Raw genomic sequence first — 23430 nt, 5'->3', positions numbered from 1 at the left:
CTTCCCTTGCAGGCAGGTGTAGGGTTGTGTTGGCCCAGCTTTGCTTATTCTGCAAAGGAAGAGGGACATGGTGAAACATCACCTGGGATCAGTGAGGGGGAGTGGCCTGGTGTCTGCTCTCACAGCAGGAAGGTTCTAGAAGGAGAGCAGACAAATGAACAGCTGGACACAATAGCACACATGAAGAGTTGCACTTTATTTCAGGGCATGGTCCTCCGCAGTGGCAGGAATTGGTCATTACAAACATCAGGTCACAAATGGGGTCACCAAGCAGTGCCACAGCACAGTGATGTCACCTGTCACCACAGCAGGCCCAGGAGCAGGTCCTGTGCTGCTGGGGCAGGTGGGGGTAGGAACTATCCCAAACACAGCTACACTAGTGCTCCCTTCTCAGAATTAACTCTGGTACCGTACCGTGGGGGACGGTAGTGAGGACACCCAGACCCTGTTCTGGGTCTCTGAATGCTCCACAAGAGCTGAAACCTCACATTCCAGGTGCGTGAAGCCAAGAAACATCTGCCTGTGAGGGGAAGTACAGCCAAATACCAAATCTAGCAGCCACTGAGCACGGCCCCACTGCCTGCTGTGCCCTGAGCCCTGCATGGATGTGGGGTCAGGAATCCCATTCCCTACACCAGGGGCTGAACCCTCCTGTGGTGCAACACCATTCACTTTATTTTCTAGTCCAACGTGGGGAACCATTTCAAGGCTGACAACAACCATGGCCTCAGTGCTTCCCAGAGCTCCATCCCTGCAAAAACACCATCACCTGCTCCAGGGCCTTCCAGGCAGGGCAGCTGCAGCCCTGGGCTATTCCTGCCCTGCTCTGTGTGTACAAGCTACATACAGTTCAACAGGCAAACCCAGAAAGGGCAGGAAAAACCTGCAGAGAAAGCAGAAATTGAAAGAGCAAGTCTCCTACTGAGTGTCTTGAGCAAAGAGAGTGAAAATAAGAGGACTAAAGCTAACACTGACTACAGGCAACAACCTTTTTAACCTGCTGCTGCTCCCGGGTAAAGATCCAAGGAAACAGCCAAAAAACAAAAAAACACAGAGGGAAATGTCGTGTTTGTGTTGTGAGCAACCACCACACTGCTGTCCTGTCCCAGGCAGAACCACAGCCTGGTGGATACCACTGCAGCTGGGGCTGAACCGTGGGGCACACGGCCCAGTGCCCAGGGTGGAGGGCAGAGCCCCTCAGGCCAGCACTGCCAAGTGCCCGAGAGCAGCTGAGGGGAACCAGGGCTGCAGCCAGCCAGGGCACAGCCCCTGGTCCTGCTGAGGTAGATATGGCAACGTGCAGGGGGACAGCCCTCGGGGTGAGCCCGGTGCTCAGCAGCCTCCTGGGCCCTTCCCGGTGCTCCACACTCCCAGGCTGGACCCAGTAATTGCTTCTTTCCAAGCAGGGAAGGCTCTTCCCTCCTCCTTTGATAGTCCTGGCCTTTGTTCTAACAGAGGAAAGGAAAGATGAGTGCCTGACTAAAGCCCCAGCTCAGGGCACAAGCAGGTCCATGGATCTGGTGAGTGGGACTGGACCCACACTGGCCTGGTCCCTGTGCTGCAGCCTCCCAAGGGATCCAGCTCCCCCAGACAGAGGCAGCACCTGGAGCCCTCCTGCTGCCAGAGCAGGGCTGTGTGAGGTGCCCTGGGGATGGGTGAAGTGTGAGAGGAGCAGCAGAGCTCCCAGCACACAGCCCCAGCTCCTCCTCAGGAACAGCTCGGCCTGACAGCAGCACCTCCTGCAGCTGCAGCACAGCCCTGGCTCGGCTCTGGGGGCAGCACCGTGGGTGCCCAAGCTGATTGCCAAAGCCAGCTAGCTGGTGGCTCCTCAGCTGGTAGCTCCAGCCACTGCACCCAGGCCAACAAAAGGAACACAGGAAAGGATAATCAAACATTTCTGTCCAGACAAGGGACAGCAGTCAAACACCACAGCAGATTTCTGGTGGAAATCCCACCCAATATCTCTGGCACAGCCCTCCAGGAGCACAGCAGCTCCCACCACACCCTCTCCTGCCAGCAAACAGGAGCCAAGCCCTTCCTCAGGCCAATCCACAAGCCCACCTCATACACAGGCTTTGATTCCAAAGGGAATGAACAGATCTGTGAGCTACTTCCCAAACCAAATGTAGCAGGGATGCTGGAGGGACAGGGGAGATTACCCCAAACATCACCTGCAACACACACCACCCAACAACCCCAGAGCAACCCTGACCTGCCCTGCTCCAGCCACTCTTCTGGGCCAGCATGGAGAAAGAACAGAAGAAAACAATCCCAAACCCCCCGAGGACCCTGGAAAAGTCCTTTGCCACACTAGGCTTCCACCCCACAGAGCTGGGCTTCGGCCACAAAGTGAACAAAGAAAAGCCAACAGTACATAAGCAATAAGGCCTAGCTGAGGAAGGACATCAATGTTTCCAGAGCATGTGTGAGACTCTGGCTCCTGACACAAGCTTTCCAAACAGGGAACCCTCTCCTTGAGGGGCTGTGAAGGAGAGGGAGCTACAGCTGCCTTCCAGAACACAAAACAGGGATGGGGCAGTCAAAAACAACATGGAACCAAATGAGATTTTCCCTCGACACAAGGGATTTCTACACAATCAAGGGGTGTTGTTCCCACCAGGACGTCCTTGCTGGAAATATCCAACCAGAAGGACCAGAAACACATCTCAAACCTCCAAACCACCCCTATTTGTACCACGTGCCAGCCAAGGCTGGGCAGCAGCAGGGGACAGACACCATGGTCCTGCACGTTCCTTCATCCCATGGCACGAGAGAACAAAAACGGTTTTGCAGGAACGATTCGCCTCCTCCTCCTCCTTCTTCCTTTTTTTTTTTTTTTTTTTTTTTTGTTTTTTTGTTTTGTTTTGTTTTGTTTTTGTTTGTTTGTTTTTTTTTTCCCATTTCATTTTACGATTATTCAATTTTTTTCTCTTTTTAAATACGCAGCGTTTCCTCCTGAAGGCGAACCCCTCCAGAACTTCACATCCTTTTTTTTTAAGGCGACACCAGAGTCGACCAGCCGGGCTCCAGCGCACAGCTCGGGTTCTGTTTTTCAGAGCTCCTCCTCCCTCCCTCCAGAGCCGGGGGCGGGGCTGCACCGGCTCTAAGTGGAGTGCAGAGGGATGACGAATTTGCAGCCGAAGGGCGAGTGGTAGTTGATGCCCACCTCCTGAAAGACCTTCTGGGGAATGCCAATGTCACAGAGGTAGACTCGGCCCGCGCGCTCGCCCAGCGGCAGCGGCAGCCCCAGGGCCAGCGACCACTTGGCGTCGATGCCCAGCTCCATCTCGCTGATGGGCGGGTCGATGCTCAGCACCGGGGCGCGGTTCTGGTTGGCCCAGTCCACCACTGCTTTGTACCAAGGCTGGTCTCTCAGAAAGGCATTCTCGTGACAATCCAGGCAGTTGATCACTAAGTCAACCGGGGTGTCTGGGAGGTCTGGAAGAAACACAGACATGGCTTGTGGAGTCCCTGGAATCGTTTGGGGAAATTCCCAGGGTCCTGCCCTGGAAGGATCTACCATAGAGTCTCCCTTGCCTAGGCTGAAAGACCTCCCCCATGGTGCCTCAGAAAAGAGTGTGCTCTGCCCCAGTCCCCTTCTCTCCCCATGCCCCTGGTTCTCCTGGTTTCTCCTTTCCCTGTTTTCCTATTGGTTGTGGTATCCCTGGTGCCTGGCCCTGTCTTCCCTGTAGGTCACTGACCTTTGCCCTGTTCTTTGTACCACCGATGTGCCCTCAGACCATTGGTTCCTGACCTCTGTTTAGGCCAGTGCACAGCACGTGGCCACGTCTTTGCTCCTGATCTCCCTTCCAAGCCTGAAATAAACCCCACTGGAACTGATCACATAAAGGCCCTTCTTGCCTCTCTTTGTTGTGCTTAGCTGTGGTATGTGTGATGTGTGAGCTTGGCTGCTTTGCCTGAATTCCCCCCAAGTGGCTTTTCCACAGGAGACGCTCATTGGGATACAGGTAGCAGCTCCTGCATCTAAAAAACACCCTGCTACAATGGCTGAGAACCAGCCGCACCACCAGCAGATTTGATGTTTGGTCTCCCCTCACTGCACAGCCTGGCCTTACCTGCTGTTACTGCACCCACAGACCCACCCTCAACAGCTCTTCAGCACCCTGGGAACACCCCCAGCCCTTCAGGTACAAAACCTCATACAGTGACCAGCTCAAGAGCAGCCCCAGTGCTGCTGAGCTCACCAGGCAGCCCAGGGGAAGAGCACTGCAGCTCTCTGTCCATCAGAAAGGACCATTTTCTATGCCACAAGGTGAAAATAAGGCTGGGTTTTGAATACACCAGTTGTTCTGCACTGCTGCCTGCCCCACTGAGCTCTGTCACTCTCACCTGATGCATTCCCCTCACCTGCTGCATCCCCCTCACCTGATAGACTACAAAGTTCTTGGTGCAAAATCATGGAATGGTTTGGGTTGGAAGAGACTTTAAAGTTCATCTCATCACCCTCCCCCGCTACCTTCCATGGGCAGGGACACCTCCACTATCCCAGGCTGCTCCAAGCCCCATCCAGCCTGCCCTTGGACACTTCCAGGGATCCAGGCGCAGCCACAGCTTCTCTGGGCAACCTGTTCCAACCTTTAACAGTGTTTTCTAATAGGGAAGTAGCTCTGTCAGCACAGCACAGCCCTAACTCCCAGCTTTGTTTCTCCCCAGAAGTTCAAATGCAGCAGCTTGGAAAACAACTGGTGAAGTGCCAAGCAGAAGGCAGCACTCTCCCAGGAGCTGTTTATTCTAGGGAACACCAAGAGGGGAATCCTGACAGCTGCTGGAAGTGGCTCAGCAGGGCTGGCTCCTGCTTTGCAGCAGCAGCTGGACACTCAGTCCCTCCCAGCTCCAGCATGCTGAACAAGGCAGTCCCTTATCCTACCAGAACATTTCCATAGGGCAGCTCTTCCGGATTTGCTCCCACCGGAAACATCTGTGGCAGCACAAGGGCTCCTCTGTCAGGCCCTGAGTGCCTGCTGTCCCTGCAGCCTCTGGGCAGCCACCCAGGCACGGCAGTGCCACTAGGTGGTGCCAGGGCAGCAGGCAGAAGCCAACCCTCCAACCAACTTCTCCTCCGTGGACAAGCCAGCGCTGCTCAGCCGCTCACCTTTGACGCTGGACACCTGCTGGCCTTGTGTCTTGCTGAAAAGGTTCAGCTCGTTGGTGATGGACTCCAGCATCTTGACAAAGTTGGGGAGGAAGAGGATGACATGGACGTCGTGGTTGGAGAGGTGCCGGCCACAGCTGATGCCCTGGGCCCCCTTCACGTGGGGGCCACAGAGCAGAGCCACCGTGGGCCGCTGGTGCACGTTCTTGGGGTTCAGTCTGAAACAAATCCAAAAAAAAGGGGGGCTGTGAGTAAACCCCAAAGTCTCCTACCTTCTTCCTGCAGTAGGAAAAAAAAATAAGTAAGATGCAAATTGCCAGGTGTTCTGCAAATCTGCTGTCGCTCTCAAGAAGCAAACCACATCCTTTTGTGGTGTTGAGGCTGCTCTGCTTGCACGTTCAGAGAATCTCAGATATGTTTGGGTGGAAGGGACCCTAAAGGTCACCCATGTGGGCAGGGACACCTTCGGCTGTCATAGGCTGCTCCAAGTTCTGTCCAACCTGGCCTTGGACACTCCCAGGGATGTGGCAGCCACAGCTGGTCTGGGCAACCTATGCCAGGGTTTCAGTACCTTCGCAGGGAAGAATTTCTTTCAAATATTTAACTTAATTTTCCCCTCTTTAAGTTCCTGATGAAGAGTCCCTCTGTGGTTTCCTCGTAGGCCCCTTCAGACACTTGAAGGTTGTTCCAGCCTTCTCTTCCCTTTCCCTTCAGGATTTCCCTGTACCCACAGCTGAGAGCACAAGGTCTCAAGGACTGAAGAAAGCTAAAAATTCAAGCTGAGTTTCCCTGTCAGAGGAATCACAATTAAAAAAGAAGAAAAATTATCTCTACTCCCTAAGCTTCACCAACTGCCCAATAAAGTTAATTTGGCCTGGAAGCCATAAGGGCTTGCAGCAAGAATTTCAGCTGCCTGTGTGTCATCACTTAGTGCTCTCCATCAAGAGATCAGGTCCTGCTAAAGCCCTCCTGAATAAGCAGATGGAGACTGAAGGGTTACCTTTCAATTTGAGAGCAAATAATCTGCAGCAGCTATCAGCAGCACAAAGGTACAGGTGCAGCTCCTGCCCACACCAACAGCCACGGAAGCTGAGGCAGAGCTCTTCAGGAGTCAGCAAAAGGCACCCAGTGCACTCCAAAGCTGCTGCAAAAAGCCCTCCCAAAGAGCAGGATGTGCTCAGGGGAGCTGCACATGCCTGAAAAGCTGAGTTAGCCTTGCAAAAATCCATGCAGGGCTCTTCTCATGGGCTGCCTTCTGCTTTTACTGACTCTGTGAAATGGCCATGTGCCAAAACAGCAAAGGGAAGGTTCATGCAGAAAGGAGCTCATCACATATTCTGCAGTGGCTCCATCCACCTCAGGCAGCACCTGTGCCAAGTTCAGTCCCCTGAACAACTGGGAACAGAAAGATCTTTTTTCGCTTTTAGTTAGTTTAGTTAACTAAAGGCAAAAAAGCTCCCTAAACTGTTTTCTTTTTTTCTTTTTTTCTTAAAATGGTTTAAACCTATCCTAAACTAAAAAACCCAAAAAGACACCAAGATCTTGTACCTGCAGCCCACCAGGGGGACTGAAAAACACTTTCCCAAGTGCCAAAAAAACTAAAACTAATAAAAAACTAAAAAAGCTAAGCTAACCCATGGCAAAGACTTCTCTGAGTTTTACTATCTCTCTTCAAAACAGCAAAAAGTTTTGTTGTTTCATATTATTCATTTCTATGCTTATAAGCACTTTATTTATATAATAAACAGTTTTTCCCACTTTTCTCCAAAGAAATTCTTTTCCCAGATCAGCTGGGGAGGGGCCATTTAAATTTACTTTCCAAAAGAACCCCATGCAAAAGTTTCCTCCCAAATTTTTTTTCTTTTTTTTTTTTTTTTTTTTTTTTTTTTCTTTTTTTTTTTTTTTACTGGGAAGAGGGAAGGAAAACCTCGGCTCTGCTTTGTGAGTCAAGAGGCAGAAGGCAGCAGTGAGCTGAGAGGGTCTGTCAGCCCCTTCCCACCCCCCAGAGCACCAGCTGTACCTGTTGGGCCCCCCCAGGAGGCTGAGGGCCATCTGGCTGGCACACACCCCTGTCATCTCCAGCCTCCTCTCCAGGGTCAGCCCGTGCTTCTCGGCCACCGCCAGCAGCTTCTTGTGCAGCTCGTAGGACACGCTGGGCACCACCAGCCCCGAGTCTGGGGGGCAGAAACACAAACAGGCATAAATGGGGACATGCAGACACCTCCCAACAGTGGCAGTGAAAAGGCTCCCTAGCTGCTCGCCCACGTTCCTCCCCAGGCCACCAAATAAATCCAAATTATTCTCAGTGAAGCAGAGAGAGCCAAACACAACTGCTGGCTTAAAATAACACTTCCACTGAAGTTCTGCGGGAAATTTTAGTAACACGAGGGCTGAGAAAGCCTTTGGCACTTACAGATGGAATATTAAGGTTTTTCTTAATGGTCTCCAGGCCAACAGTGCTTTAACCCACTACAAAGTGCTCCTGAGCACTGTGAAAGTCAGAAGAGCAGTTGTGAAGTGCCAAAAAAAGCCTGGGTGTTTTATGCTTCCTGACATCGGTCCCCAAAATCCCACAGATGACAGCAAAACAAGCAGCCATCCCACATTTGCTGGTAGGTGTTCCCATGCCAGAAGGGCTGCTTCAGACACAACAGCTGCATCACAGCACACAGAAGCAGCAGGGAAATGCTCAAAGAATAAACTCTGCAGAAAAACACCTCCCAGGTGTTTTGGAGAGCCTGGGCTACCCAGCTGGGAAATGCTCCAGCATTCGGATCAAGAGGAAAGAAACAAGAGAGGTTTTGTGAAGTGCTGAGAACTGTCCAGCCTGGCCTTGGACACTTCCAGGCATCCAGGGGCAGCTTCTCTGCACAACCTGTGCCATCCCCTTATGGGGTGGCCACAGAGCTGGAGCACAGCTGCAGCAGGAGAAGCTCTCAGCTCCTTCTCTTCCAGGAATCCCAGCTGAGTCCAGCAGCCAGCTCCCACTCTGAGACAGGCAGAGGAGGTGCACAGGAGTCAGGCACCATGGGGCAAAAAGATCAAGGATTAAAAGCAGTGCCTGCTGCAGGAAACACAAGGTCAAAAAGTGTGAACTCAGTCCTTCCATCAGCATCTCTCCTCTCTGCTTCCTCAGTGCTCAGCAGCCTTGGGTCACCCTCACGCTCCCCCTGGCCCCTCTGCCTCTGAACTGGGGCTGACAGTGGCCCCCTGGGTGCTCCTGGCAGCCCAGCTGGGCTGGGGCTGCCTGTGCTGCTCGGAGAGAGCCATGGGAATGTGACGGGACCGGTGGAAACGCTCTGAGGGGCACAGGCAGCTCACACATCCGCCCCAGGAGGAAACTCAGCCATTCCTCGTGGGCCTGGGCTCCTCTGCACACAGCAAACACAACGAGAACCAGCTCTCACAACCAAGGGCCACATGCAAATGAGAAGAGCAGTGTGGATTTGAGCTGTGAGGAATTATTTGTGCTGCTGTATTTCCCCAGGGTGCTCCAGTCACCAACCACCGAGTCAAGCTCCGGCGGAAACAGGAGGTTTTGCACATCCTGGGGTTTTCACCATCAGGTAAAACCTGCAGGGGGACAGCAAAATGCAGCAGAGCAGACACTGCTGACTCCTCCTGGATTTCACTCCTGGCCTCAGCAGCCAGGCCTTTACAGACAGAGAGGGCCCAAGGTGTCTCAGCACTTGACCCAATGAGGTCACCTCCGCTCCCAGGCTGCAGGGCCAGGCCAGCAGACACCTTATCAGCCCTGCCAGACTGCTGATAACAGCCTGAGCACTGCAGTCCCAGCAGGAACAACCCAACCCCTGGCCTGTCCCAGCAGCCACGCCCTGCCCCATGCCCCTCTGCCACTCACTGCTCTGCCACTGCTGCTTGTTTTTCAAGCTTCAGGGAAGATTTGGAATGAGTGACCCAAGGTCGGGATCTCTCCCAGCATCATCTGCTGACTCCCACAAAAGGGAACTCCCAAACTCTACTTCTGCTCCATCTGAACCACCCACAAATCCCCTGCTTAAATTTTGCACCGACCCCTCAAACTAGAAGGACAAAGCAGAAAATCTACACTGTGTATGCACCCCTAATTTAGCACAGATCTTCCCTGTCCCCTCCACAACCTTCCCTCAACCAGCAGCTTTAGGAAAACTGCATTCACCAGGGGCTGGCTGCCACCAGTGGGTTAATCTGAGGGGGTTACTGGGAGGCAGTGATGAAGTGGCATTTAGCACGCCAGCCTGTCCTAATTGCTCCCTCTCAGGAGCAGGCTGAAATGCCAGGAGAACTTCCCTTCTTCGCCCTCACGCAAGGTCCAACCAGTCAGACTGGCTCATCAAAAGCAGGCCCAGGGAGTTAAATAAACTCTGGCAGAGGGCAGTCGAGGAGGCGACGTGTAAACCCACAAACAATAACACCACTGCCACAAAACTGAAGCCCTGCCAACTTTAATTATGTTTGGGTTGGACAGGGCATCTTTATTGTCTGCTAATGAAGGCAATAAAATAAATTAGCCCAGGCCTTTTAATATTAAGTACATGTATTTTACAGCTGCCTGGGAATAAAAAAAACAACCCACAAGGCAGATACAGACTGAACAGTTTTGTGACACGCAGAGTGACACTGGGTGGATAAAAACATCCTGTGCCAGCAGAAGAGCAGAGATAACTCTCCAGAAGGTAAAGAACTGTGAGTTTTTCCCCAAACAAGCCCTGCAATGCTGCTGAGATGCCCAAATGTTTCCCAAGCTTGCAGTGGCAGGGAAAAAGGAGAGGGTTGATGCTAGAGGAACTCAGGTGTTGGTCCTACCTTTCCCCTTGGCTCTCAAGTTCTAGTTCTCTGCTAAAATAAATCCAAGCAAGCCTCAGCAATGGATCAGATAGAACCAGACTCAGCATCTCCTGCAAGCTGTCTTGCCATCATCAACTCTTTCCTCTAACAGTGAATAATCCCAGGTCCCAATTCCAGGTCCAGAGCCTCTCAGTGTGAGTCTCACTGGTCTGGAGCTCCTGTCCAGAGCAGGCACACAGGACACTCCCTGCTGCCTTCTGCTGGTGGTGCAGCTGGAACCACCTGCCTGCAGCCTCATCAGAACACATTTACTGCCCCTCAAACAACACAACCCTAAGGGCTGCTTTTGTTAATCATCATTGTTTTTAATTACAGCAAATCCCACCAGAGTTCTGGCTGACCTTCCAGCGTGAGCCTCTCCCAGCATCAGTGCACAATTCCCTCCAGCTGAGCAAAAAAACTGCCAGAGGGACAAAGGGACTCTGCCCCAGGCCCACTCTGTTTGCTCCTGAAGCAAACTTCATTTGCACTCTCCTCAAAGCAGCCCAGAAGGCTTCACACATTCAATATTCACATCCAGCCTTGGAAAAGCTAAAAGAGGAGAAAAGTCAGCCAAGGACAGGGCACTCCAAAGGAAAAGCCACACCATGGGCATCACCCTCTCAGAGCACAGCCAGGTTCTGAGCTCTGATCCTGCACAAAGCTCTGCCTGCTCCTGTTTGCTGTCACCACCTCCTTACTGTGAAGAAAAAGGGTTGTTTGAAGAGCAGACCCTCCTGCAAACTCCTCTGAGCTCCAACACTCCTGCACGATGTTGGCTTTGCTGAAGGGCCTGCTCCCAAAACACAGAGATGTTCAAACACAGGAGTTTCAGTGTCAGCAGGAGGAACAGAGACAGACCTGAGCCAGCACACATTTAAATTCTCTGGAAGTAGAAAAAGGCAGCTCACACCTCATGCGAGGATCAGCCTTTCCAGGGAGGCAGTTTTTCCTAAACAGTTGCATTTCTCAGCAAATAAAGGACAGATCAACAGCAGCCAGTCCAAACCAGTGAAGACTTATGATGATTCAGGAGGGATTCACATGTGGAGTCCCAGGCATGGACTCAGCCACAATCATCTGTAAGTTCTATTAGCTCCAGGTTTTCACTTTTGGTTGGAACAGATTGCCACCTTCTTCATTCCCTGCTCACTTCTAAAATACAGGGTTGTTTTAGAAGCGTTTTACTTGACAACCTGGCTCCACAAAACCAGCTCACAGAAAAGCATCCCAGTGGACTGAAGTGTTTATCCTACACACACCAAGATATTTCAGTCAGCAATAAAATCCCAGGCTGGAAGTCCTGCAGATTAGTCTTTTGGGGAAATAAAAAGACTGACTCAAAACTGACATCAGCAGTTTGCTTTTACCACTGCACCATCCTGGTTATTCCCTACCTCCATGCATAAAAAAGCAGGCAGAGATGCAGAGACAGGGATCCCACAGTGCCAAGAGCTGGATATGAACTCCCTGCGAATCTCCAGCATCAGTTTTGTGCTGTTGCAGCAGACAGAGAATCACTGTCTCAGTCAGGGCTCTATTAACACAATCATCTCTCAGATTGGCCCAGGGTAAAAAAAAACAACAAACAGGAGAAAGAAGTGCTTTGTCATAACTAGGAAGTGCTTTTTGCAAGGAGAGCTTCCCTTAGGAAACCAGAGAAAACTCTGCAAGGAGAATCCTGCCACAGACACATCCAAAATCAAGGCTCTTGGAGCTCCTGGCACTCATTTCATCATGCCAGCTGCTCCTTGAGCCACTGAGAGGCAGGCTGCCTTTAGCTCAGCATCCTCCTTCCAGCTGCTAAACAAAGGGATTGGGAGTGCAGCAAACGGGATTGAGTTTCCATCCCTGAATTTACTGCTGCTCATTGCATGGCAGTTTTCCTCCCAGGAATTCTGCTGCTAGAATCCCCTGTCAGCCATCCTGCTCAGATTGGCTGCCAACAGTGGCTTAGCTTTTGTTTCAGACTAGACATCCACAGAGGCCCTGTCTCCTCTCAAACAAGCCAGTTGGAAGATGGATTGACAAGTAGGAAATTTGAAAAAGCCCACAGGATAGACAGGAAACCACACGGAAAATGAAGAGGTGCTTATTCACACAGCACACGGGTTATCAGTGTGGCTTCTTCCACAGAGAGATGCTGAAAGCTTGGGGAGGTTTAAGGAAGCAAGAGGTTAAATTAAGCAGAAGAAAAAGCCCTTAATACTGAACTCTCACTGCTGCCTCAGGAGGTCTTAAAATAGTGAAAGACAAAGCAGTGGGAGAAAGTCTCACTGCACGTTTCTTTCACTTTTCCTTGAGAATCCTTGAGAACACAACACTATACTGCTACAACCCACTCTGTTTTCCTCTCACCCAAGAGCAGAAAGGAACAATAGGAAAAGGAATGACAGAAATGGAGAACTAGGACATTGTTATACACCAGAACCATTTTAAAAAAAAAGGACTTTTCAAAACTGAAAAGCAGCAAATCATTATAAATCCATCAGCTTTCTCCCCTGAAGCATTTCACACCCCAGATGGAATTTCCAGGCAGAGGATGAATGACAGCCCAAGGAGCTGCTCACACTTCTGCTCAGGCCACCAGAATATCAGTTGTTTTGAGTCCCTGCAAGAAGAGCTGACATCTGATTTTATTCTGATGCGGAAAAGAAACGCTCCTGGAATGCCAAATTCCCTTCACTCCTACATTTTACAAGTGCTTAAAATCAAAGGCAGGATATCCCAAGGAGACTAAAGTTACCTGGAATTTGGAGCTAAATGTGCCTTAAGTTCTTTTCACATGAACTATAGTTAAACCCATGCAAAAATGGAGAACTACGACCCAAGGAGTACCAGAAGCACAGGAAGCCTCCTGAAACCATGAAAGCACAAATCCTGAGCCCATTCCTCTGTCCCTCTCCGGAGTCCACGTGGGTTCACCATGAAATCAAAGCAAGGACTCAGCTTCCAACCATCAGCTTCATTCCCTGCTGGAGCAGCAGTTCCCTTGCTGCCCTCTCTGAGTATTTATCTCAGAAACACTTTAAATAAAGGCTGTGTGCAGACACACAAATCCAACCTTACGCGAACAACGCCCACATTGAGCTGACCCCTCGGAGCACAAATCCACCGTGTGTGCCCCCCAAAAGCAGCAATTTGGGGTCCTTATGAGGAAGGGAGGGGGGCATACCCGTGCAGAATTCCTTGTGAGGGTTCTGGGGTACCACAATCCTCCTGTAGACGATGGGCTCTGACTCCAGGATGTTCTCGTCGTGCCGGTAGCGGGCGGGTTTCTCGTTGGGGGTCCCTCGAGAGCGGGTGCCGCTCCTCCTCTCGTAAGTCTCGATCTCCTCAAACACAGCTGCCTTGTCAAAGAGGGCCAGGTTGCCCTCAAAATCGAAATCAGTGTCTGGGATTTCGTCAATGTCATCCCCAAAGCACTCGTCGTCCTTGCTCTTCATCTGCCCGTTCTTCAGGCCACTCTTCTTCGGGGTCACCTGGTTGGGGTGGCGGCTGCTGGATGACCCTGAGCCAAAAGAAAAGCGAGTTGAGATTGTGTCCTAAAAGGGAAAAATGCACTTACTCAGCACATTTTGTGGGAGAGGGGAGCTCCTGCTTACAGTCCCTTCACTCAAGGGATACTCGCCGTGGAGCTCATCCCTGGCATTACCCACACTCAGCTAAGCCAGCAGAAAACACAACAACAACATCAGCAAAGAGACTTTCAGGGACTTCCCTCCAGACAGGTTCGAAAGACAGGCTTGCCCACAGCAGCAAAAGAGGTGTTTCTTCAGGTTTTATTTAATCCCAGTGTCACATCAGTGGCAAAGTTATCAGCTGTTACCTAGGAGTTTTCCTCCTCTCCTGAGCTCATGTTCAGGCAGGTAAGTGACCCAAGCTCTTCTTTGGAATTCCCCAAAATTTCAGAAACTGCTGTAGGTGTTTTCTTCCATATTAATGACCTTTAAGGGAGACTTTCAAACCCCGGATATAAAGGATCTCTTTTTCCTCAACTTTGATGTAATTTCTGTGATATGACACACAGTCCATTACCTCATTCCTGTTTTAATCTCCTCCTTATCCATTAGCTTAAGTGTATTTTGGAACACATTTCTTTCCAATCACAAGTCATCGGGAAAGCCCAAATTCTCTGGAGTGAGACTGATGAAAGTCTCCTGCTTGGGGCTGGAGATTAAGCACTGATGCAAATATACAATTACGAGGTCAACACATCCTTTACTTGATTATTTCTGCCTTTGTTCTTCAGGTCCAGGCCATATTATTCTGTTTGTTGTAGCCAGTGTTACATTTGCAATTAGTAGAAAACATTTCAGGCCAATTCCTGCAGTTACAGGAATCACCTAGAGTGTCCAACAGATGGAGTAAGCTACCAAGCCAGACTGCTTGCTCTACCAAACCATTTCCTTTTGTTCAAAATAATCCCCTTTGTGAGGGATTTATACAAATGAGTTTGAGAGAATCTGCTTGATAACACAGAACCAAAGGATTTCAAGCCATCCAAGGAGACTTTCAAACATCCCAAAAGATTTGCAACAGGCACAAACTCCAGGAGCACCCTCCAAGTCACCTGTCCCCTCACAAGTCCAGTTTCAGCATGTCTAAGTGCAGTCATGCTGAAATGTGGCTTGCTGAGGATGTGCACCTGGTTTATTCCCAGTCAGACATGCATTGCCTCAGCAAGGATTTATTCCAGACAGCGTGGGGCTTGGCTTTTCTGGAGAACTGATTAATGACCAACCTGAAAGTTTTCCCAGTCCCCACAGCAAGATCCCAAATCTGCCAGGCTTTGCAGAATAACCATTTCCCATTAAGAAAAAAACCCTTCTCAAATGAAAAGGGACTATGATAATGCACCTTTTGTCTTGGAAGGACAGACAGCAGAATTCCAGCACTGTGTTGACAAAACAGGAGTTAGCAGAGAGGAAAGGGTAAGGCTTCCCAGGAGGGAGAATTTCATTTATGTGCATGGTTTTGAAAGCTTTTTGGTAACAACTTCCACTCTGTCCCAGATAAAGGGCTCCCAAACCAAAGGTGGCACAAAGTTGGACAGGATTTGGTTTGGAACGAAACTGCCACTGCTAAGGGAATCACAGCCACAGCTGCTGCTCTGAAGGAGGAAGATGAGGAATAAAAACACAGCGGGCCTGAGATTTCCCATCATTCAGGAACTGCAGCTCAAGCAGAAGCCAGGAGACTCTCAGGTGGACCAGCTGGAGCCTGCACTGCCACAAAGGCAAACCCAGCCTCGTGTCCATGTCAGGGGTTTGGCCAGCTCAAGCTGCTCCTGTCCCACTCCTTGGCAGACCCCTCTGCAAACAGCTCCAAACTCCCCCCAGCTGCCCCCAAACTCAGAGTGTGTGTCCTGTGGGACAGGAGCAGCCTGGAATGCTGATGGAATAAAGAGCTGCACCAGGAAAGCTGGAGAACAATGGCTGCAAAGCTCCCTGCAGCCACAAAGGATGGGAGCAAGGAGCCCAATTCATCTAAAGGTGGTGAGCAGCTCTCTGATCCATCCTGAGGGGTGCCAGCTCTGCTGACCCACACAGCTCTGCCCTGATTGCCCCACAGGCCCCAGACAGAGTCACACAGAACATGGCACAGGCCTCCAATGAGCTGGGAGCAAAGTTAGGAGCTGTTCCTCTTCAAGCATTGCCTTCTAGACAGGAAAAAAATGACAGCTGGTTCTGCTCAGGGAAAAAAAAGAGCCAAAAAAAAGAGCAAGGCGAGGACAGCGAAGTCAGGCTGCAGAAAGGCAGATCTCCTGCCCCAGCTGCTTTTGGATTACAGCTCCCAGTGCCTCTGCCCTGCATGAGAGCAGCTCCACTCCAAACTGGCAGCTCTGTGCCACGCAGAAAAGCACCTCCCTCACAAGATAAACAATCCTTCCCGGGCTTTTTTTTGTTCCTAAGGAATAACAACCCTTTCATGTACAGCACACAAGCAAACAAAGTCTCTAGCGAGCTGGCTGCCTTCCTGAGAGATCCCTGTGGGAGGGTTTGCTGCCAGCCCTGGCACGGCGAGCGCGGTGCCAGCACGGCAGCGGAGCCATTGTTGGGAAACCTGCACTGGTGTTTGTTGTTTATTGATTCCTGTCACACCAGTGCTCCAAAGGGGAATTCTGGCCCTGACTCGGCACGCTACAGGCCAACAAGAGGTCACTTTTCAGCTGCAGGACTCGAGTTCTGCGTGACATCTCAGCCCATTCTTCCCTGGGCTGCTGCACAAAGCCAGCCTCAACTCCAGCCCCACTCCAAAACTCACACATCGCTCTCCCTACTCTGCAAACACACTAAGACACCCCTTCTCTACCTCCTGTATTCCTAAATTAACCCAAGCTAACAATCTACACTTAGGAACTCATACAACCTGCCTCAGAGTCTGTAGAAGTGACCTACTGTGCTCATGTAAACCTAACATGAGTTCTTTGTGGGTTGAAGCACTCCCTGCTCACCCCAAATCTACCACACAGCCTGGGAGGGGTAAAACTATCCCAGCTGTTGGTGGGGGAGAAAGACTTCCAGAGGCCTGGGAAATTCTCCCCAAAAACACAGCCTGTTTAACTGGCCTGGCCCACCTTGGTTTCTTTCTTTTGCAAGGGGGGAAGAATGAAATCACGGAATTATGCTGGATGCATACTGAGGTTTCAACAATTAATTCATGGAAATATGCTGGATATACAGTGACATTTCAGGAATTGGATAATGAGGGTCTGGAAAGGACGACAGCTCAGGGGGCTTTGAGAGGAAAAAAAAGTTAACAAAGCCAATTTTGAAGATTTTATCAAGAGAAACAGAAATAAGGGATGTGTGACTTTGGGATGCTCTGATTTTATCTTACATCACTCTCAATTAATTTGTATTTTTAACAACACAGCCCAAACCTATTTGTAATTAAAAATCGGGTGATGTTGTAATGGGCTATGGGTATAGAAGCCTTAAATAGAAAAGCTTGGGGAGATTTAAAAAGCAAGAAGTTAAATTAAGCAGAAGAAAAAGCCCTTAATACTGAACTCTCACTGCTGCCTCAGGAGGTCTTAAAATAGTGAAAGACAAAGCAGTAGGGGAAAGTCTCACTGCATGTTTCTTTCACTTTTCCTCGAGGATCCTTGAAAACACAACACTATGCTGCTACAACCCACTCTGTTTTCCTCTCACCCGAGAAAAATACTGCAGTTTGTTCACAGCTCCTTTCAGAGGAAAAAGCTGGAAGCTGGGAGATCTTCAAACAGGAAACATAGCAAAACGAGGAAATCTTTTGAACTGGCATTACACATTTTCTACATAAACAGAATCACAGAACCACCCAGATGGAAGAGGATCATCAAGTCCAACCCATGCCCTAACACCTCAACTAGATCACGGCACTGAGTGCCACATCCAATCTTTTTTTAAACACATCCAGGGATGGTGACTCCACCACCACCCCAGGCAGACAATTCCAGTACTTTATCACTCTTTCAGTAAAAAACTTTTTCCTAACATCCAATCCAAATTTAAGACCGTGTCCTCTCATTCTGTCAGTCGTTGCCTGGAAAAAGAGACCAACCCCCACCCGACTACAACCACCTTTCAGATGGGGTCAGAAATATGTTCTATTTCAAAATAACCCACAGGTGGGCCAGGGAAGGTCTCCAGCAGGTGAAAAAGGGAAGATGCTGGAGCAGGAAAGCTCCAGGATAGCCCCTCACTCACAGGAATTGTGCCTCCGACGGAAGCCTTTGGACTGGCTCAGTGTTTCCATGTGCCGATCCATGTAGCTCTTGGAGCACTGCTGCTGTGGGGAGATGACAATGTCCTGGCTCTTCATGTCTGTCCTCCTGGGGATGTTCTGGGGGGCACTGCTGGACATGGGCTTCTTCAGCACCTTGCCGGTGCCGTTCTGGCTGGGCCCCACCTGGCAGCCCACGCCCGGCATGGCCGTGTCCATCTGCTGCGAGTCCCCGCATTGCCTGCTGTCCCCTGGCCCTGGGATCTCCAGGATCTTCAGCTCAGTGATGTCACCTGCCCTGAAGACACAAGAAAAGCAGGAAATCAGCAGGAAAAAAAAAAAAAAAAAAAAAACTCCTGAGGAAAAACATCATGGTCCAATGGGATTGTTCTGATGCCGTTATCAATAGGAGCAAGGGAATAACAGGGTTTTAGCACTCAAACATACACGGCACTTCCACAGACATAAAGATGTTCAGCTGAAATGGCAAATCTTCAAAATAACCACTTCAGTATTCCTGCACTGCACCTGGATTTTGTTTGAAAGGTTCTGTAGTTGAAACAGGAATCAGACAAGCAAAAAAAAATGGAAGCAAACTGGCCCAGACCTTTGCAGAAATCTGCATTAATTTAACAGTTTCAAGCTAATTAATTGCTCTCAGCCTTGAGGCTACTATTACTTTTAATCCATTCCTGCAGAAAGCTACCCTCAGATTAGTGCAGTTCATGCTCAGACAAGGACAATGCTTTCCATATCCAAACCAAAAAAAGGATAAAGAAAATTAATCTAGCACTGGGCACAAGCCAAAAGAAAACAAAGGAGTGATTATAAAGACCTCCATTTGCACTGACTGCAAGAAATACATCAGGAATTAGGCTCTTCTAGTTTTAACTCAGCATTTGTCCAAGTGGAATGTGAGAGCAGAGAGACTTCCCCACATCCCCTGGCAGGATGTGGCTATGTTCTTCTCCCTCTGTCTCTCTTCAAAATCCAAGGGAAAAAGAATAAATTAAGAATATTGACTTTGTGGAGTCAATGTTATTGAAAAGCGAGTGACTCAGAGCCTTAACTATAGCATTCCAGAGAACAGGAAAAAGTGCAGTGAGGAGTGACTCTTATTTGTATTTTTTAAGCACAGTGTAACCAGGAACTGGTGGGAAAGAACTGCTGAGGGCAAAGCTTTTTAAAAAAGCACATCAGCCCCCTCTGCTACAACAGAACAGAATATAAGTAAAAATAATAAATAATAATTTACAATAAAATATGTATTTTTATACATGCACAGTGTGACCCCCAAATAACCTCCGAACCTGAACTACTCCACTCCAACTCCAGGATCCGAGCCAGGAATTAATCTCCTGCACACAAACTAACACAAACACCAGAGGCACTCAGCAGCAGCGAGGACATTCAGGGCAAAGAGGTCACATCTGAGGGAGAAAAACCCATCCCAGGCACCGGGGGAAAGTTGGGCACTAACCTGAAGGTGACTTCTGGCACGAGGCATTTGACGCCGTTGTGGAAGGGCCGTGTCAGGGAGATGGTCTGGCTGACCTGATCCACAGCAGACACTCTGCCCTGGTAGACTCCCAAGCTCTCTCCACAGTTAATTGACACGATGCTGCCCAGCCAGTCAGTGGCCATGGTTCTGGCACAGAGCTGCTGTGGAGAGCACAGGCCTGGCTGCAATGAGAGCAACAACCTGAATCAGCATCGGCACACACGGCCCTGGCTCCCGCCCAGCCCTGCTCCTCTCGCCTTTGTGGGCAGGAAATGACATCCAAACGAGCCCAGGCACAGTGTAAAGCCCTGGATGGGGCTTTGCCTTCCCCCATCCTAGGGCACATCTTTGTTTGACTGGCTGAATTCAAGGCTGGCGTTTCCAAGAGAAATATTCAGTGTTCCGTTCTGCCTGTGGATATTCTCCTGTTGCCTTTTTCACAACCTGGAAATGAAACTCGAGATCATTTCGTAAGGAGGTGATATAAGAAAGATTTCCACAGAAAGGAAGGAAGGAAGGAAGGGGAAAGAAAGAAAGAAAGAAAGAAAGAAAGAAAGAAAGAAGGAAGGAAGGAAGGAAGGAAGGAAGGAAGGAAGGAAGGAAGGAAGGAAGGAAGGAAGGAAGGAAGGAAGGAAGGAAGGAAGGAAGGAAGGAAGGAAGGAAGGAAGGAAGGAAGGAAGGAAGGAAGGAAGGAAGGAAGGAAGGAAGGAAGGAAGGAAGGAAGGAAGGAAGGAAGGAAGGAAGGAAGGAAGGAAGGAAGGAAGGAAGGAAGGAAAGAAAGAAAGAAAGAAAAAGAAAGAAAGAAAAAGAAAGAAAGAAAGAAAGAAAGAAAGAAAGAAAGAAAGAAAGAAAGAAAGAAAGAAAGAAAGAAAGAAAGAAAGAAAGAAAGAAAGAGAAAGAAAAAGAAAGAAAGAAAGAAAGGAAAGGAAACAAACAAACAAACCCCTGAAGGCCTTCCAATAAAGATCCACTATTATATTGCCTCCTTACTAAAATTATCTCAAGTTTCATTTCCACACTGGGAAAAAGGCAACACTCCCTGTGATTTCAAGCTGGGAATTTATCTTCATTTCCCTTGTTAAAGTTTTGGCAGATGGACACTGGGGCAGAACAGCTCCTGTGAATATTCAGGATTGATCTCTGCGTGTTCAAATGAAAACCAAAACCTTTAAGGGAAGAGAGATACAGGGCAGGAGAGGAACCCTAAACAAGAGAGAAATGCAGAAGGGGGAGAAAATCCCCAAAAACTGGAATCCAGGACAAAAGCATCCATGGTCTGCAGAGGCAGCGTTAGCATCACTGCCACAATTAGATAAATGAATTAAAAAATAGCTGCTCTCCTTCCCAGCACTCAAGTTGTGTCAGAACCAGGGAGGAAAAACTCCAATTTGTTTAGACAGATGTTTCCAGCACTCCTGGAAGCAGCTTAAGAGCTCCTTTGATCTGAGATTTCCCAGTGACAGGCTCATGAGCATCACGGAGAACGAGAGACATGACAAGCTCCTAAATGTATAGATTTGCCTTTCATGTTGCAATCAAAGAGGGAGAACGTTTGATATTTACTGTGAGCAGCACAAAGGAACATGGGAGACAGCCCAGGGAAATAAACATCCATGTATAAATCACACTTCTGGAAGAGGCAGCAGGATTCTCTGCAAGCTGAGCCTCTTGGAAAAAGATGCAAGGAAATAAAAAAACTGGATGAGGGGGAAAAAAAATCTTACTTCCCCCAACTTTCACAGACCTGAAAACAGAGGATGCTTCAAAGAGAAGAAAACATTAAATTTGGTCACAAAGCCATAAACTCCTCAGGAGCAGCCTCCTCTCCTTCCTGTGGCTGTGTGTTTATATTAACCCCCGATGACAACGCCTGCATTCCAAGGAGATGGCTGATCCAAAACACTCTCAAAACACAGATAACACATCCCCGGGTACCCACAGGGAAACTAGAACTTCATCCCATTTCCTGTTTTCTTTTTAATCTCCCTTAGGAAACTCGGGAAAGAGGTCAGTGCACATCATCACCTCACATGGATCTTTTCTAAAAACAAGAGCTTCATTTTAAAAAATAAATAAATAAATAAATAAATAAATGTCTATGTTTGAGTGCAAATATAAATTAAACTGCCTGGGGCTGGATTGGGTGGAGGTTGTGTCCCTGTAGGAAAACACCAGGCACCACACAGGTAAACAGAGGGATCTCAAATGTTGCAAATATTGTAAAATATATTGTAAAAAATATTGTAAATATTGTAAAATGTAAACACATGGACCTACCACAGGTAAATTCAACCTACCCCAGAGATAAACATAGAGACCTCACAAGGTATAACAGGGGATCCCCCCCATGGATAAACACAGGGAACCTGCCCCATGGATAAACACAGGGATCCCCCCACGGATAAACACAGGGATCCCCCCATGGATAAACACAGGGATTCCCCCCCATGGATAAACACAGGGATCCCTCCCATGGATAAACACAGGGATCCCTCCATGGATAAACACAGGGATCCCCCATGGATAAACACAGGGAAACCCCCCATGGATAAACACAGGGATCCCCCATGGATAAACACAGGGAACCCCCCCCATGGATAAACACAGGGATCCCTCCATGGATAAACACAAGGAACCCCCCACGGATAAACACAGGGAACCCTCCATGGATAAACACAGCGATCCCCCCCCATGGATAAACACAGGGATCCCCCATGGATAAACACAGGGAACCCCCCACGGATAAATACAGCCCAAAAAATAAACACAGGGCCACCCATGTACACACAGGACACCCCAAAACACAAGACCCCCCCATAAGCAAACACAACCCCATAGATAAACACAGGCACGTCCATAGGGCATCTCCATAGGCACACACAGGGCCTCCTCATAGGTAAACACAAGCCCCCCAACAGGTAAACACAGGCTCCTCCGTAAGTAAATACGGCTCCCCAGAGGTCAGCACAGGCCCCCCAGAGGTCAGCACGGGCAGCCCGTAGTTAACCACAGCCGCCCCACAGACCTCTCCCCTCCATGCCTTCCCCCGGCCCCACCTCCCCACCACGGCCCGTCCAGGCCGGGCAGGGCCTGGCGCCGCGACCGCGCATCCCGGGAGTCCAGGGGAGCCCGAGCCCGTCGGGAAGGCACCAGGCCCGCCCAGCGCGCCCCTCCGAACCCCCGGGCTGTCCCCATCCTTCCCCCGTGCCCCTCACCCGCTGCCGCCGCTCCCGCCTCACCGCGGCCCCTCCGCCTCGGCGACGCTCGGTGTGACGCCACTTCCGGTCCCGGCCCCCGCGCGCGGCGCTCCGGCCGCCTGCGGGGCCATAGAGACGGCGTGGGAGCCGCCCTGTGCGCATGCGCAGTGCCCTGCGAGGGCTGTACGCACCTGTGTCACACACCTGTGTCACACACCTGTGTCACACACCTGTGTCACACACCTGTGTCACACACCTGTGTCACACACCTGTGTCACACACCTGTGTCACACACCTGTGTCACACACCTGTGTCACACACCTGTGTCACACACCTGTGTCACACACCTGTGTCACACACCTGTCACCTCTGTTCCTCCATCCCTCCAGCACACCATCCCCTCCATCGTACCTCTATCACCTGTGTTACACTTCCATCCCTCCATCATCTCCATCACACCTCCATCACCTCTGTCACCTTTTCATCCCTTCCATTCCCTTCACCCCCTCCATCGAGTCCACCACCTTCATTCTCTCCATCATATCTCCATCCCCTCTGTCACCTTTCTATCCCCTCCCTCCATCAGCTCCACCCTCTTCATCCCCTCTGTTCCATCTCAAGGCTGCTCCACTCCACGTCTGCTTTCCATGCCACGACACCAAAATTAACAATAACTCCGTGTTCCAGCAGGGCTGGGAACCCTGGGGGGCTGATCCCTGCAGGGAGACCACTCAGAGGTGAGCAGACAGCAACTTTCCATAGAGTCCCTTGTTATTTCCATGGAAATCTAATGTTTATTGCCTTTTTTTTTTTTTTTTTAGAGAAATTGTGTAAAGCTTCATATTTAATGGCGCTCTGAGATGGGGATGAAGCATTCCCTCCAGTTGATGGTTCCCTGGTTGATTCCATTTTTTCAGGGGTAGAAAGTTGCTCCCAATTTTTAGTGAAGCCCTGAACTGATCCAGAGCTTGGCATCACCTTTCTGCCTATCCTAGCTGAGACTTTACATAGGAGAAGAACCAGAATCAGCTCTCTTTGGGATGAAATCTTGCCCCAATGCCACTGGAGTCACAGCCCAC

General features: G+C 49.8%; 1 protein-coding gene across 6 annotated transcripts; it reads right to left on the bottom strand.

Moving 5' to 3' along the window:
* Nucleotides 1–175: 175 nt before the first annotated feature.
* On the bottom strand, nt 176–22792 carry EDC3 (enhancer of mRNA decapping 3). Of its 6 annotated transcripts, none has more exons than XM_083871081.1 (7): nt 22763–22792; nt 19134–19336; nt 17638–17951; nt 13116–13451; nt 7134–7287; nt 5114–5331; nt 176–3438 (listed from the first exon to the last, which is right to left on the bottom strand). In XM_083871081.1, exons 2-7 carry the CDS (start codon nt 19295–19297, stop codon nt 3104–3106), a joined length of 1521 nt encoding a protein of 506 aa, XP_083727207.1. In that variant the 5' UTR covers nt 19298–19336; nt 22763–22792; the 3' UTR covers nt 176–3103. The 6 variants fall into 6 exon arrangements, with proteins under 6 accessions (XP_083727207.1, XP_083727203.1, XP_083727204.1 ...); XM_083871077.1 differs by lacking the exon at nt 22763–22792 and adding an exon at nt 22370–22433; XM_083871078.1 differs by lacking the exon at nt 22763–22792 and adding an exon at nt 22394–22433.
* Nucleotides 22793–23430: the final 638 nt, after the last annotated feature.

The sequence above is a fragment of the Zosterops lateralis genome (genome assembly GCF_965231275.1).
Source record: "Zosterops lateralis genome assembly, chromosome: 13".
Taxonomy (NCBI): Eukaryota; Metazoa; Chordata; class Aves; order Passeriformes; family Zosteropidae; genus Zosterops; species Zosterops lateralis.
This window is presented reverse-complemented; position numbering and strand designations above follow the sequence as displayed.